Raw genomic sequence first — 14644 nt, forward strand, 5'->3', positions numbered from 1 at the left:
CTAAGCTTTGCACTGAATGTGGGGTGTACATCTTTTTATAGTATTACAGTATAGATGAGCAGATTAATTTGGTCTTTAATGTGTGTAAAAAGCAGTAGGACACCGAAAATGCGATGTTTAACCATTTGAGATGCTCAAATTTATTGCTTACCAGCTCGAATTATTGAATTGTCAAATAACAAAATTTTTGCAGCAAAAATACTGGCAAAAAGACCACATTGAATAAAAAAGTTCAAAATAAATGACAATGTAAGGTGCACACTACATTATATTATTGTACTGTATGTTGTGTGTGCAGTCATCATCCAGCTTTGAGCTACAACAACAACAACAACAAAACAGGGGGGCGAAAAACTCACTTCCTCCCACAATCATACAGAAAGAAAAATGAGTTTAGCAGACAGCAGATATTGGTCTTGGTTTTCACTTGAATGGAACTGAACAAATCTGGGTTTGAAAACTAGGTAAGACCTTCTCCTAGCTCTTAACAGCAGTGGTCCACTGTCTTATAGCTCCAACACTGTCTGAATTTGTAAAGAAATGCATAAATTACAATACTTCTTTAGCTTCAGTAAATGCACGTAATATCTCATGCTTTGAGAGAGTTTATTATAATAATCAAAATAATAGTAAGGATTTTTATAATAAGTTTTAGAACAAGGCTTGCATTGCCTTGGTATATTGATGCGGTGCTGTAGAGCGATTAAGCGCACTTTCCTGAGTGCGTATGAAAGATAAACTCAGACAGCTTGACTGACGCACGTAAACAAGATCTATCAGAAATTTAAATTCAGGACTCATTAAGGGTCTCTTTTTTTTCCCACCCCAGTGAAAGTAGCTGACTTGTAATTAGCATCGATTTTCAAAGCCTTCAAAAGCTTTGTTCCTTAAACTACAGCAAGGTCACGTAACACATAGCACTTAGGAGTGTAAATCTCAACCTTCTACACAATATGATGCAATAAACGAGGCACCAATTTAAAATAAAAAATTATGCATAGCCTTTACTCACTAGCGGTTTGTCTTTTTCAGTAAAAATTGAGATTCGATTGTTGCACTGATCATTATCAATCATTGGCTTTGTCATCAGACCCTTTATAAATACTTAACCATGATTATACACTCACATGCACTCATTTGCTGCACAGTTATTATATGATTTCATTTAATTCCTACATGTTTTCTTTTAAGTAGGCATCCTATATCAGTAATTACTAGGCTACAGCCATGAAGCTGCGAAAGTGATCAACTAGCACTGAAATCTTTTAAATCACTCACTTTTTAAAAACCTTGCCGCAATTTCTGAAGTATTCTCTCAAGGCTAAATCAAAGCTCGGTTTGCACATCTGTGCATTTCTCTCTCATCATCCGGTGTCGATGTGAAAGCAGAGCGCTGACGTCTCCTGAGGCTACGAGGGTGTAAGCAAACGAGACGAGCTCGGCGCTGCGGCAGGCTCTCTGTGTGAAGTACAGGAGAACTGATAATGAGACACGATCTTGTCACCACTGTGTACTCTCTGTTCACAAAAAGCGGGACGCGAAAGGGCCCTCGAGTGGAAGCCCTGCAAGAATCGCAAAGATTTGATGGCTTTTTCTTGTTTAATCATCGTTTTGAATGACGAGTGCTTAAATCTAGTATGATATCAACAGCTCTGTGGTGCGCTAGGATCCGAAATAGAAACGTATTGCGCTCCATGCTTTAGTGGGTGTATTTTAATTTATTTTTTTGTAACACTTGCCAACCAGTATGTCTTTGCATCGATCTATGAACGTGTTTCTTAAAAAAAATGTGGTGTTCTCCGTTGGCTTGCATAGAAACGGCAAAGAAATAGCTGTTTTATTCACCGTCCTGGAAAAAATGGGGTGCAGAATTATTTTATACAAATACTGATAGCATATCATATCATATCATAATCATGTGATTTACAGATTTAAAAAACAGGTGAATACAAGTTGCCATTTATATTCCTCTGCATCGTGATTAACGTATTTGCATGGGTAAAAAACTCATGCAAATACACACACACACACACACACACACACACACACACATATATATATATATATATATATATATATATATATATATATATATATATATATACATACAGTACAGACCAAAAGTTTGGACACACCTTCTCATTCAAAGAGTTTTCTTTATTTTCATGACTATGAAAATTGTAGAGTCACACTGAAGGCATCAAAACTATGAATTAACACGTGGAATTATATATGGAATTATATACATAGCAAAAAAGTGTGAAACAACTGAAAAATGTCATATTCTAGGCTCTTCAAAGTAGCCACCTTTTGCTTTGATTACTGCTTTGCACACTCTTGGCATTCTCTTGATGAGCTTCAAGAGGTAGTCACCTGAAATGGTCTTCCAACAGTCTTGAAGGAGTTCCCCGAGAGATGCTTGGCACTTGTTGGCCCTTTTGCCTTCACTCTGCGGTCCAGCTCACCCCTAAACCATCTCGATTGGGTTTAGGTCCGGTGACTGTGGAGGCCAGGTCATCTGGCACAGCACCCCATCACTCTCCTTCTTGGTCAAATAGCCCTTGATGCCTTCAGTGTGACTCTACAATTTTCATAGTCATGAAAATAAAGAAAACTCTTTGAATGAGAAGGTGTTCAAACTTTTGGTCTGTACTGTGTATATATATATATATATATATATATATATATATATATATATGTTAGTAGATGCGCTATACTTTTATTATTTATGAAGTGAACAATAATTTGTGACCAATATTTTAGATGTAGATTGTTCGCTAAATTGTTGTTAAGCACATTCTCTCAGCACAATTGCTGCTACATATATATGACGTTTCACAACACTACCGAGGCTACGGCGTGTCCTGAGAGTCATATAGAATACAGATTTACATGGCAGAGGTAGAGCTGCATCTTCCTAGAGACATAACGGAAAAAGAGTTTTTTTTTTTTTTTTTTTTTTTTTTAGATTTTTTTTTTTTTTTTTTTGGCACTACAAAAGCATGTTTATGAAAGGGCCATGCGTTAAAAGTCAGAAGACTTGATTTATGATTTGCTTATTACATTTTACTTCCTACATTACTTACTACATTTGCTTACTGCATCATATTTTTTTTCCATGACATCATATAGCATCAAATCGCATTGTGTTGAATCAAATCGCAACGGGGTAAATCACATCACATCGCCTCGATAGCTGCTTTATATGTATCTTTAATGGATCGTATTGTTGACTATGCATTGAAATGCGAATCGCGTCGGCCTCAGTTATGTACATGCACATCTCTATTAGGAATAGCTTATGTGTGTTCATCATTACTGACATCATTTACCGAGCCTGACATCACTGACCGCTATAAAATGTATTTAGGATGAAAAAAGGGACAGATCACATCCAAAATGTAAGATCAGTCCAGTGGCTTCAATTAAGTTTGAAATGAAAATGTATGTAAAAAAAAAAGGCTTACTTTCACCAACATTTTGCAGGTGAGAACACAACTAATGTTTCACAACAATTAATGTTCAGATGCAAATTTGCGAATTTCACAGTGGGGAAAGAATCTCAATCCTGAATTATGTAGACGAAAGATTTGTAATGACCAACAGAAAGAGGAATGTTTTTAAACTGTCATTTCACTAATGATCAAATATCAGGTTTGTTCTGATTTGGACTCAACCTTTTGACCTTGATTTTAAATCACCTGCCATTCCTTTAAAAAAAAAAAAAGGGTTTATTTTTATTTGTTAAATGACAATTATATTGTCCTCTTTCCACTCCTGTACAGGGTCCACATACAGTGTCTTGTCTACAATGCCATCAGATTCAGAGAGCAGTTCGTCCCTCAGCAGCGTTGGTATGTTGGATGTCTATCACAGGCCTTTTCGCCGTTTTCTAATTCTCACAGCCTTGCACCATCTCTTCTATGTTTGTGTGTCTGCATGTGTGTAAATGTTTGTGTCTCAGGCATCTTTACCAGCTCCAAAACAGCGTTTTATTTTTGCCAGCGAGAAAAGTGCTAATGAGGGTTGTGATGGCCAGGCTGTAATGTGTTAGGAAGCAGAACACACCTGGTTCAGTGCCAGGGGAAGAAAATGTGCAAACTCATTGCTGCACCATGGGTGTCTTCTGTCAAAATGAGTCAGCATAAACCTTTTTCACAAAGGTCTGAAGGTTTTGCCAGAGAAATCTACAGTGGACTCTGCCTGCATGGGCTGTCTGGAAAGCTGAATGATGAGGCAAAAGAAGAAAACAAAACCCTCCTGTGTGATTCTTTCAGGCTTTGACGAAAGCTGTTCTTTGCTTCTCTCAGAAACCCAAAGCCTTTTCAGCAGTTTTGAAAAGAAGACACACCTAAGTTTAAGCAGGAAGCAAATGTGGCCATTCCTGTCAGATAAATCTCCAGTAGGACGTTCAACAAAATAAAAAAAAAACAATTTCGATTCATAAAGCAGACAGCAATTTAAACGCTTCCAGGACCCAAGCTGAAATTGTCCTTACCAAATGACGTTTTGTCGCCCGCCTTTATCGTGCACGTGGATTAAAATCCACGCAAATCTGAAATACTTCTCGAAATAGTTGCAGCCGATTGTCATGGCAGAGACCAGACGACTGAAGAGGAATGCGATCTGTTTAAGGTCATGATTTACATAAAGTGTTCAGAATGTCTGGTATTTTACCAATTTATTTAAAATATTTTTTCAAATCCTAATAGAATAGAAGTCAATTAAAAGTAAGACGGTTTGTTCCTGATTACGTTTTTCGATCAGATGGTTCATAAGTTTATTTTCAGGTGATTACATCAGTGTTTATGAGGATCCTAGCAAACAGTTATTATTTCCTACTATTTTAAGAACTGTTATTAAACAGCCCTTTGCTTTTGGCCTAATTCTCACAGCCTTGCACCATCTCTTCTATGTTTGTGTGTCTGCATGTGTAAATGTTTGTGTCTCAGGCATCTTTACCAGCTCCAAAACAGCGTTTATTTTTGCCAGCGAGAAAAGTGCTAATGAGGGTTGTGATGGCCAGGCTGTAATGTGTTAGGAAGCAGAACACACCTGGTTCAGTGCCAGGGGAAGAAAATGTGCAAACTCATTGCTGCACCATGGGTGTCTTCTGTCAAAATGAGTCAGCATAAACCTTTTTCACAAAGGTCTGAAGGTTTTGCCAGAGAAATCTACAGTGGACTCTGCCTGCATGGGCTGTCTGGAAAGCTGAATGATGAGGCAAAAGAAGAAAACAAAACCCTCCTGTGTGATTCTTTCAGGCTTTGACGAAAGCTGTTCTTTGCTTCTCTCAGAAACCCAAAGCCTTTTCAGCAGTTTTGAAAAGAAGACACACCTAAGTTTAAGCAGGAAGCAAATGTGGCCATTCCTGTCAGATAAATCTCCAGTAGGACGTTCAACAAAATAAAAAAACAATTTCGATTCATAAAGCAGACAGCAATTTAAACGCTTCCAGGACCCAAGCTGAAATTGTCCTTACCAAATGACGTTTTGTCGCCCGCCTTTATCGTGCACGTGGATTAAAATCCACGCAAATCTGAAATACTTCTCGAAATAGTTGCAGCCGATTGTCATGGCAGAGACCAGACGACTGAAGAGGAATGCGATCTGTTTAAGGTCATGATTTACATAAAGTGTTCAGAATGTCTGGTATTTTACCAATTTATTTAAAATATTTTTTCAAATCCTAATAGAATAGAAGTCAATTAAAAGTAAGACGGTTTGTTCCTGATTACGTTTTTCGATCAGATGGTTCATAAGTTTATTTTCAGGTGATTACATCAGTGTTTATGAGGATCCTAGCAAACAGTTATTATTTCCTACTATTTTAAGAACTGTTATTAAACAGCCCTTTGCTTTTGGCCTACTTGTCAAAGACTGTTAGCGCTTTGCCGTGACTTGTGTGTCATTGCTTGCCTCTGCACAGAGTTCACCTCACTAATTATGTACCCCTTCATAACCTGAAACATTCACTCACTTCTGTGTTGGGGTTTTGACAGGACATGTTTGGAAGCTCCTTTTTTTTTGTGTGAGATTTGTTTTGTTTTTTCCACCTGTTCTATGTTTCCTTTTTCTATTGCATGCTTTAAAGTGCTTTTGCGCCGGTGACGTGCTCAATGTTGCAGGTTCTAAAGCCTCCTCGCCTCCACCCGCACTCAATGACAACCGTCCATCCATTGAGAATGGGGACGCCATCCTGTTTCAGCTGAGACAGGTGACCAGGGAACGAGATGACCTTCGTAAGCGGCTCGCCCTCGCCTCACCCGGCACTACCTTCGACGACTGCAGGTGCCTCTCTCTCTCCTGCTCAGGATACAAGCTGTCTAACCTTTAAGATCTCATGTGCATGTAAAGGTCACTTCCAACAGATGTAGTTTGTCCCTTGTGGGCATTTGTGCACTCGTGTTATTCCTTTTGGATGTGCACAATCCAGTGCTCTGATTTGAAACAGTGGCCACATCATGCTTGTTTGTTTCAAAATATTTTGGTTATATGGTAGGATTCACACAAACTTACTTAACTTTACTAGTTACGCAACTCACCGAAAGCAGTTATCATTTCTACTTCCTGATAAGCTCTGTACACATTGTATGACACTAAAAGGCAGATACCAAAATTTCAATTTTTTTGCATGTCGAGAGTCAGTGAGAACTAATTGTGGCTAAAGTTGTGAGTGGGGAATGAAAGAAATGTAAAAGACATGCACACTGTAGGATTAGCCTGAAGAATTTTTACCATATTTGAATATAGTTGAAAAGCTCTATTTGAAAACATTGTGCTTTTGCTTTGTCGCTTGCCACCTGTCAATTGCCGTCTCACACTTTGTCTCATGCTTGTGTGAATGTAGGATTTTGAAGAGACAAACGTTTGGCAGCTTATAGTCGAGGATGCAACGTAGCATTTTAACATGTAATGTAATTCCACCCAAGGTTTCTTATATTCTGCTGCTACATTTTCTCTTGGTGATGCCATGCAAAGCCGGTGCTTTATCTGTGTAACAGTGAAGCACCCTTGCAGAAGGGACTGATGTATTTCTCTTGCCTCCAAAGGCCAAATTCCAAAGCCAGTCACGACTATGAGCGGCTCAAGACCCAGTGCATGAAGGCCATGGCAGACTTACAGTCTCTGCAGAACCAGCATACCAAGACCCTTAAGAGGTGCGAGGAGGCAGTGAAGGAAGCCGACTTCTACCAGTGAGCATTTTCTATTTAACAGTATTTTACATTCTATTTAACAGTATTTTATCCTGTTGTCAGTAGGGACCGAACTTTATATGGGGTTCCTGTGGGGTTTTCCTGCAAACAGGGGGCCGTTATTCTAACAACCATCCACATGTTTGTAACGGGTAGTTTAATTAGTAAGAGTTATTATGGCTCTGTTGCCTGCCTGAAGATGTATTCTATCCAAAATATTTTAGGGTGTCCTCTCAAACGATGTCTCTTTTAAGTAGCTTTAGTTCAAACGTAAGCTTGTGACTAATCTTTTGGAATTAAAATCTGAACTTCTGCAGGCATTCAGACATGTACAGATGTGCCAGCTACAGTAAGTCTGAGTATTATGTAGTCATGTAGGGACACGTGGCTGCTTGCAGACCTCTCTACTTGATTGGAATGTGTGTATACAGATGAAAGCATGGAAAATATGTGGGACTATCACATTTTATATATATATCTATATATATATATATGTTGCCTTTATAAGACGCATTATTTATTTATATATACAATGTGAATGTTTAAAAAAGTATAACTTTAAAGTAGATTATTCAGACTGTAATCATTTAAAAACCTTAAAATGTCACCAGGTTTTGCCAGATTCAGAATATTCAGAAACCAAAAGGATGTTTGATACTTGTCAGATTAATAATATTCTTGTTTGCCGCTTATTGTTGTGATATAGACGTGGTACAATATTTCATCTCTCTGCACACTAAACTCCTTTCACATATTGGTGCATCTGGGACCCTTGTCTCATTTAAAATGCAAATTCTATTTTTTAAGTGTAAACACACTCGGTCAACATACAGCAGTAATAATTAAACGCCTGTTGTGCTACTGGGCAATTTGCATTAGGATGCATAACAGATAAACTGAACTGTGTTTCAGCATGCTGCACAGTCGTCTCCTGAGTGATCAGTCTCAGCTAAAGGAGGAGATGGAGGTGCTGAGAAGAGATAATGCTCAGCTTGTAAGAGAGCACAACCATCTGAAACAGAGCTGTGAGGAGCTCAAGAGACTACACACAGAGGACCAGAAAGAGGTGGCTGACATGAGAATCCAGCAACAACAGGTACATCTGATGATACAACAGATGTCCAGCTTTGCACGGTCTGTAATAGTTGGTGGAGCTTTGATGGAGTTTCGAACAATTCTGGATAAACAGTTTTTCTGTGAGAAAATGATTTTTTTTTTTTAAAGCTGCACAATTATTATTTTAGTTAAGAGATAGTTAATCTATTTTTTGACCTGGTAACAAGTTTGCTGAGAGCATATAGGGGATAGCCAAGAAGATGCTTCTCTGGGGTTATTTTACTTATTTTTTTTTCATTTAATCAAGTGTTAGTCATCCAGAATGTGTTCTGTTTTATTTACTGATGGGGCTTTCTGTGGCTGATATGAACATTGTTTATATCTGTTGTAAACGTTAGCGATGGAGTGTTGCGACGATGCCGACACTAATATTTTCAGTATCTGCTCATACCCATCCAATAAATATATTTTTAAACTGCTACACTGCACATGAACTAAACTGTGCTTTATTTATTTAGTTTTCACATGCATCAAAATATTGATCTGTAAAATAAAGTTTTTATTTTGTTTTTCCAAATGGTCTGTTAAAACACAAAAGGGTGTTTTCTTGTCCCTGAATCCAAACAACACGATGAGCACCATATCTCTCATCTGACCTTAAATGGTGCCAGTCATAAGCTGTTAATCTTGGAGATTGTTTGATGAGATGTAACTGGGTAAACACGAACACGTCTCCCTGCTCCACTCGTATTGGCTACCTGTCATGGTTCCAGTACAACACCCCCCTTCTGCTGACTGATTTATTGGGCTTCTTTCCAGATTAAAACTGTGGAAATATTCACACAATGTTGGCTTCTTTCCCTGTGTCTTCTGCAGACTTTTTTTTTGTCCAGCAGTGAGGCAATAATATATTGACTGTATGAGCAGTAGAGTATAGGGGCACTGTGTGCACATGGCCTGTTTGGTTTGTATGATGGAAGCTGCACTGACAGGCATTTTCAAATGTGCAGTGCTTCCTGCCTTTACCCAGGAGTGTTAATAAACAAAGTCTGCACTCACATCACTCTAAGTGAAAAGAGCAGACTGGAAGGGCAAAGACTGTTTGACAGATGGAAGTGGAGACTAATACACTTACAGTTGCTGAATATTGCAAGAACCAGAGTCTTAATCCAGAAACCTGTCTTTCAGCAAGTCAGAGTGAGACCTGTGACCTTTCAGGGTTGACCAGAGGCAATTTGCGATATGATGTCTTATTGTTTATAAAAAAAAAATGTATACATGGAAGACAGGTTTGTTTAGGATGACAATTCTTGAAAGTTTAGTATATTTTATTATATTATTTAGAATAATTATATGGAAATGTATCATACTTTCTTTGGAAATAATGAAAATGTGTTTTGTTGACTTGTTATTTAATAAACAGAAATCGAAAAAGTGCCTACTGAAAACGTAAATAGAAATTTCCTACTTTCTTATACATGGTTGCCATCTGGTGTTTGCATTATGCAAATTATTTGAACATTCGATTTTTGCCATCCTGTTAAAATAAAGGATGAACTGTATTGTGTTTTCCTGTCTAGGTTATTAGGGAGAATGGGTCCTCAGAAGTTTTGAAGCTTTATGACACTGCGATGGATAAACTGGAGGGGTTAAAGAAAGAGTATGACAACTTGAGCAAGCGATACAGCGAAAAGGTAGCCAATCACAACACGGACCTGAGTCGGCTGGAACAGGCGGAGGAAGAGAACAGACGGCTGCAGAAACAGACTGAAACTTTGATGAAGCAGAGAGACACAGCCATGCACTACCAACAACAGTACTCGGCCTCTATTCGGAGGTAAGAAGAAAGCTGAACTTGGGACTATACATTTTTATCTGCACATATGCATTTATCAGTCATAATATGGGAAAAGTGGGGAATAATATTAAAAAAATGACATGGATGAGATATCTCTTATTACATTTTAAAGTCAAATATGTGTTAAGCAGGTCACATGTAAGTATTTCGAAAATGTTACAGGTGTAAATAGGCAACAGGTGATTAGAGTAAAAATCAGACTGAAATTGTTAAATATGCAGCAGCATTATAAAATATATTCTCTTTATTTTGATGTTTTTAACTGCTACATTGCTGAGGTTTGTATGAGGGGGGGGAAAAAGTTTTCTAAATGACTGTTCACAAGGGAAATTGCTACAGGAAAAGGGAAAACTAGAATGTTTCCCAACCTCTGCTTATTTACTTTAGCTAGTGATGTTTTTTAAGCAAATCCTCAGACACACCCCCTTTTCATTCGGGGCAGACTGTTTAAACAGATTCACAGTGGCAGGACCATGGTAGCTGAGCCAGCTGGATTGGCCACGAATCAAACTGCACAATGTGGCACTAAATAAATATTGTCAAAGTATTATCATGTACAGTATATATTACATCAAAAACCTGTACTGACCCAGGCAAGTGGAGCACTAATGGCTTCATGCTCACGTTCAATGCACTATGTTGTTTTTTCTCCCCAGATTTGATTCTGTGCAGCAGGAGCTGAATAAAGCGTCCGCTCAAAATAAAGAGCTGCAAAGAGAGATGGAGAGACTGCAGTCAGAGGTGACACGCTACAAGAACTTCCAGCTGAAGGCGGTAAAGGATGCTGAGAAGTACAAGGAGGAGCGAGACTCTGTGTTTAATGAATACAGGCTGATCATGAGTGAAAGAGACCAGGTCATTAAAGAATTGGACAAGCTGCAGACGGAACTGGAAGCGGCTGAAGCACGCCTCAAAAACAATTCATCAGAGAAGATGGTGGCCAGTGAGGAATTAGAAGCACTCAGACAGGTAATGGTGATCATACTGGGATACTGACAGATAAGGGTCTTTTTTTTTTTTTTCTTTTAAATAAACAGTTTATAGATCACAGAGAAAATTATTTGTGAAACTAGTGAAATACATGTTCCATGTGTATTCTTGCCTTGTGCAATTTACACTATATGGACAAAACTATTGGGCTACTTAACCTTTCCTTCCATATGTGGTTCTTCTCCAAACTGTTTCCACAAAGCTGGAGGCCCACAATTGTGTAGGACATCTTTAGATGCGGTATAATAAAACTTTGCGTTCACTTGAACTGGGAAACCCAAACATGTTCCAGCATGGCGATGCCCCTGTGCACAAAGTGAGCTCCTTGACTATATGGTTTACATGGTTTGTAGAGGAAGATCTTGAGTGACCTGCTAGTGAGCTCTGATCTCAACCCTACTGAACACCTTTGAGATGAATGTGAACACTGACTGCACCCCAGGCCTCCTCACTCTTCATCAGTACCTGCCTTTACTAACATCCTTGTGGCTGATGAACACAAATGTCCACAAACACACTCCAAATTCTACTGAAACATCTTCCCAGAAGAGTGGAGGGAATTATAAGAGAAAATTGGCACTAAATGTGAAATGCTGGGTTTGAAAAGCACATACCATACTTATGACCAGGTGTCCGCGAACTTTTGGCAGTATAGTTTATTGGGGGTTGTCATGATTTTGCTTATAAGCCCTCATTTTGTAGTGCCCTATTTAAAAACAGAAATAAGGTCATGACTTTACCAGCCTGTGAGTCTTTCCCTATTATTGTTCAGATAAATAATAGAGCACATGTTGCATTTGCTGATGTTTTATTTTGTAGGAGCTTAACTCGTCACTGGTGGATCGGGACCGAGCCATCTGTGAACGTAACGAGCTACTGGAGAAATACTGCCATGAAGTGAAGGACAAAGCAGACGCTCAGAAGGAACTAAATCAGGCGTGCAAAGACATCGAAACAGTGCGTGAGGAGCGAGATGTGGCCAGGAAGGAAAGAACTGAAGCCATTATACAGAGGGACCAGCTACTGCGGGAGTACTACCAGGCCAGACAGGTATTTACACTTGTTAATGAGGTCTGAGTCAAACTCTGCAGTTTGCTCTGATAGCAACATATTCTCAACTTTAGCAATAAAGACGATGAAGCTATAAATATTATGTTTTAGCTTTTGTATCCAGCAGCTAAATTTTGTATTGTGTGAACAGAAACAAGACACAGCCACTCTGGATATGGAGCGTGCCAATAAAGAGATTGAGGTGTTAAGAAAGCAGTGTGAGGCAATGTCTCAGGAACTAAAGGAGGCTGTGCAGGAGGCAGAGGTGGCAAAGTGCCGCAGAGACTGGGCCTTTCAGGAGAGAGACAAGATTGTGGCAGAGAGAGAAAGCATCCGGTACTTTCACAGTTTTATAAACACAAGTTGCCTCATTTTTTATTTATTCGTTTTTTTTTCTCTTAAATGTTTTATCAGATTATATGGCCCTAGTTTTATTTCTGCATTATTTTAAACTTTTTATGGCAGGACTCTGTGCGATAACCTGCGCAGAGAAAGGGATCGTGCAGTCAGCGACCTCGCTGATGCCCTGCGCAACCTGGACGACATGAGGAAACAGAAGAACGACGCTGTCAGAGAACTGAAAGAACTCAAGTGAGCATTTTGGTGCTTTTATTAAAATCTTGGGATAAGTTTGCTGGCCACTGTTGTTGCATAAAGCGCCCTCTTGTGGCTGATTAGTGAATACACAAATACAAGGTCCCGCTTTAAAGTTAGTGACACATTCCAGGCTTTGCTCTACTTTGGTCTATGTACTGTATCTTGGTGATTGTTTGCCAATATTCCCTACAAATTTTTGTTTTTGACCCCTATAGATAAAACATTATATCCTCTTTAAACTTATCCTTTTTTTTTACTTTGTAAGACAACACAATATATTTGCACTGCATTTTAATTTTGATTTTGTATACAATTATTTTACTAAACTCTCATGTCTTAGAGAAGAGAATTGAAGAGATTATATATATATATATATATATATATATATATATATATATATATATATATATATATATATATATATAAATGACTGACTGTCCTGCCGACATCTTGTTCTACACAACTCCACCGATTTTATTATTTATTACATTTTTGTTCGAATCGATACATGTACAGCATAGGCAGCTAGCAAATCAGTACTGCTGTAAACCTGACCACCAATGTAATACTGTTCGTAGTTCAAATGGAATAACTCCTCAATTCACGAACTAAGTGTTTGCTAGCTGGTGCGGTAAACATAAATGTGGACTTGATTTATCCATGACCACATTATCAGTCCAGGATCATGATAATTTATCTAAGCAGGCCCTCTAATAAAGTTGAAACCAGATATTTACATACACCTCAGAAAAAAAACACAAAAACTTTTATTTCTTTACTGTCATACATTAAATCAGAGTAAACTTTTTCTGTTTTAAATCAATAAATATTAACATATTTTTGGCATTTGTTAAATGTCAGAATCGAGCGAGGGAGAATTTTAATGTATTTTTATTATCACTTTCATCAAAGTCAGATTTATACATACAATAAGTTTATTGTGCCTTTAAACAAAAAAAAACCCTCCAGATGATTCCATTCTGAGCTTAAGAAGCCTCTGATAGGTTCATTGATTCCATTTGAGTTAATTGGTGGCACACCTGTGGATGCATATAAAGGAACACCTTAAACACAGAGCCTCTTTATTTGACATCATGGGAAAATCAAGAGAAATCCACCAAGACATCAGAAAAAGAATTGTTGACCTCCACAAGAATGGCTCATCCTTAGGTGCAATTTCCCGATGCCTGAACATCCGTTCAGACAATAATACGCAAGTATAAAAAACATGGGAATGTACAACCATCATACCGCTCAGGAAGGAGACGGATTCTGAGTCCCAGAGAGGAACTTTTTTTTGTTGCGAAATGTGCAAATCAACCCCAGGACCACAGCAAAAGACCTTGTGAAGATGCTGGCTGAAACTGGTAACAGTGTCATTATCCACAGTAAAACGAATACTGTACCGGCATGAGCTGAAAGGTTACTCTGGGAGGAGAAAGCCATTACTTCAAAACCACCATAAAAAAGCCAGACTACAGTTCGCAACTGCACATGAGAAAAAAAATCATAATTTCTGGAGACATGTCCTGTGGTCTGACGAAACAAAAATTTTACTGTTCAGCCATCATGATAAACGGTATATTTGGAGGAAAAGGGGCGAAGCTTTGAACCCTCAGGACACCATCCCAACTGTCAAGTATGGGGGTGGTAGTATAATGTTGTGGGGCTGCTTTGCTGCAGAAGGGACAGGTGCACTTTACAAAATAGATGGCATCATGAGAAAAGAAAATTATGCGGATATATTAAAGCAACATCCAAAGACATCAGCCAAGAAGTTAAAGCGTGGGTGCAAATGGGTCTTCCAAATGAACAATGACCCCAAGCATACCTCCAAATTAGTTACAAAGTGGCTTAAGGACAACAAAGTCAAGGTATTGGAGTGGCCATCACAAAG

At 38.5% G+C, this 14644-nt stretch overlaps 1 protein-coding gene across 3 annotated transcripts in view; it reads left to right on the forward strand.

Moving 5' to 3' along the window:
- The window catches only part of dlg5a (discs, large homolog 5a (Drosophila)), a 42510-nt gene that overhangs the window by 9788 nt on the left and 18078 nt on the right, over window positions 1-14644 (forward strand). For 2 of the 3 annotated variants that reach the window (XM_046868325.1, XM_046868340.1), the window contains exons 2-10: window positions 3786-3854; window positions 6129-6291; window positions 7053-7196; window positions 8109-8292; window positions 9833-10089; window positions 10767-11079; window positions 11920-12150; window positions 12302-12486; window positions 12616-12741. In XM_046868325.1, coding sequence (XP_046724281.1) covers window positions 3786-3854; window positions 6129-6291; window positions 7053-7196; window positions 8109-8292; window positions 9833-10089; window positions 10767-11079; window positions 11920-12150; window positions 12302-12486; window positions 12616-12741 — 1672 coding nt within the window. The remainder of the gene's footprint in view (window positions 1-3785; window positions 3855-6128; window positions 6292-7052; window positions 7197-8108; window positions 8293-9832; window positions 10090-10766; window positions 11080-11919; window positions 12151-12301; window positions 12487-12615; window positions 12742-14644) is intronic. The other variant, XM_046868333.1, reaches the window with a different exon arrangement.

The sequence above is a fragment of the Silurus meridionalis genome, chromosome 2 (assembly GCF_014805685.1).
Source record: "Silurus meridionalis isolate SWU-2019-XX chromosome 2, ASM1480568v1, whole genome shotgun sequence".
Lineage (NCBI taxonomy): Eukaryota > Metazoa > Chordata > Actinopteri > Siluriformes > Siluridae > Silurus > Silurus meridionalis.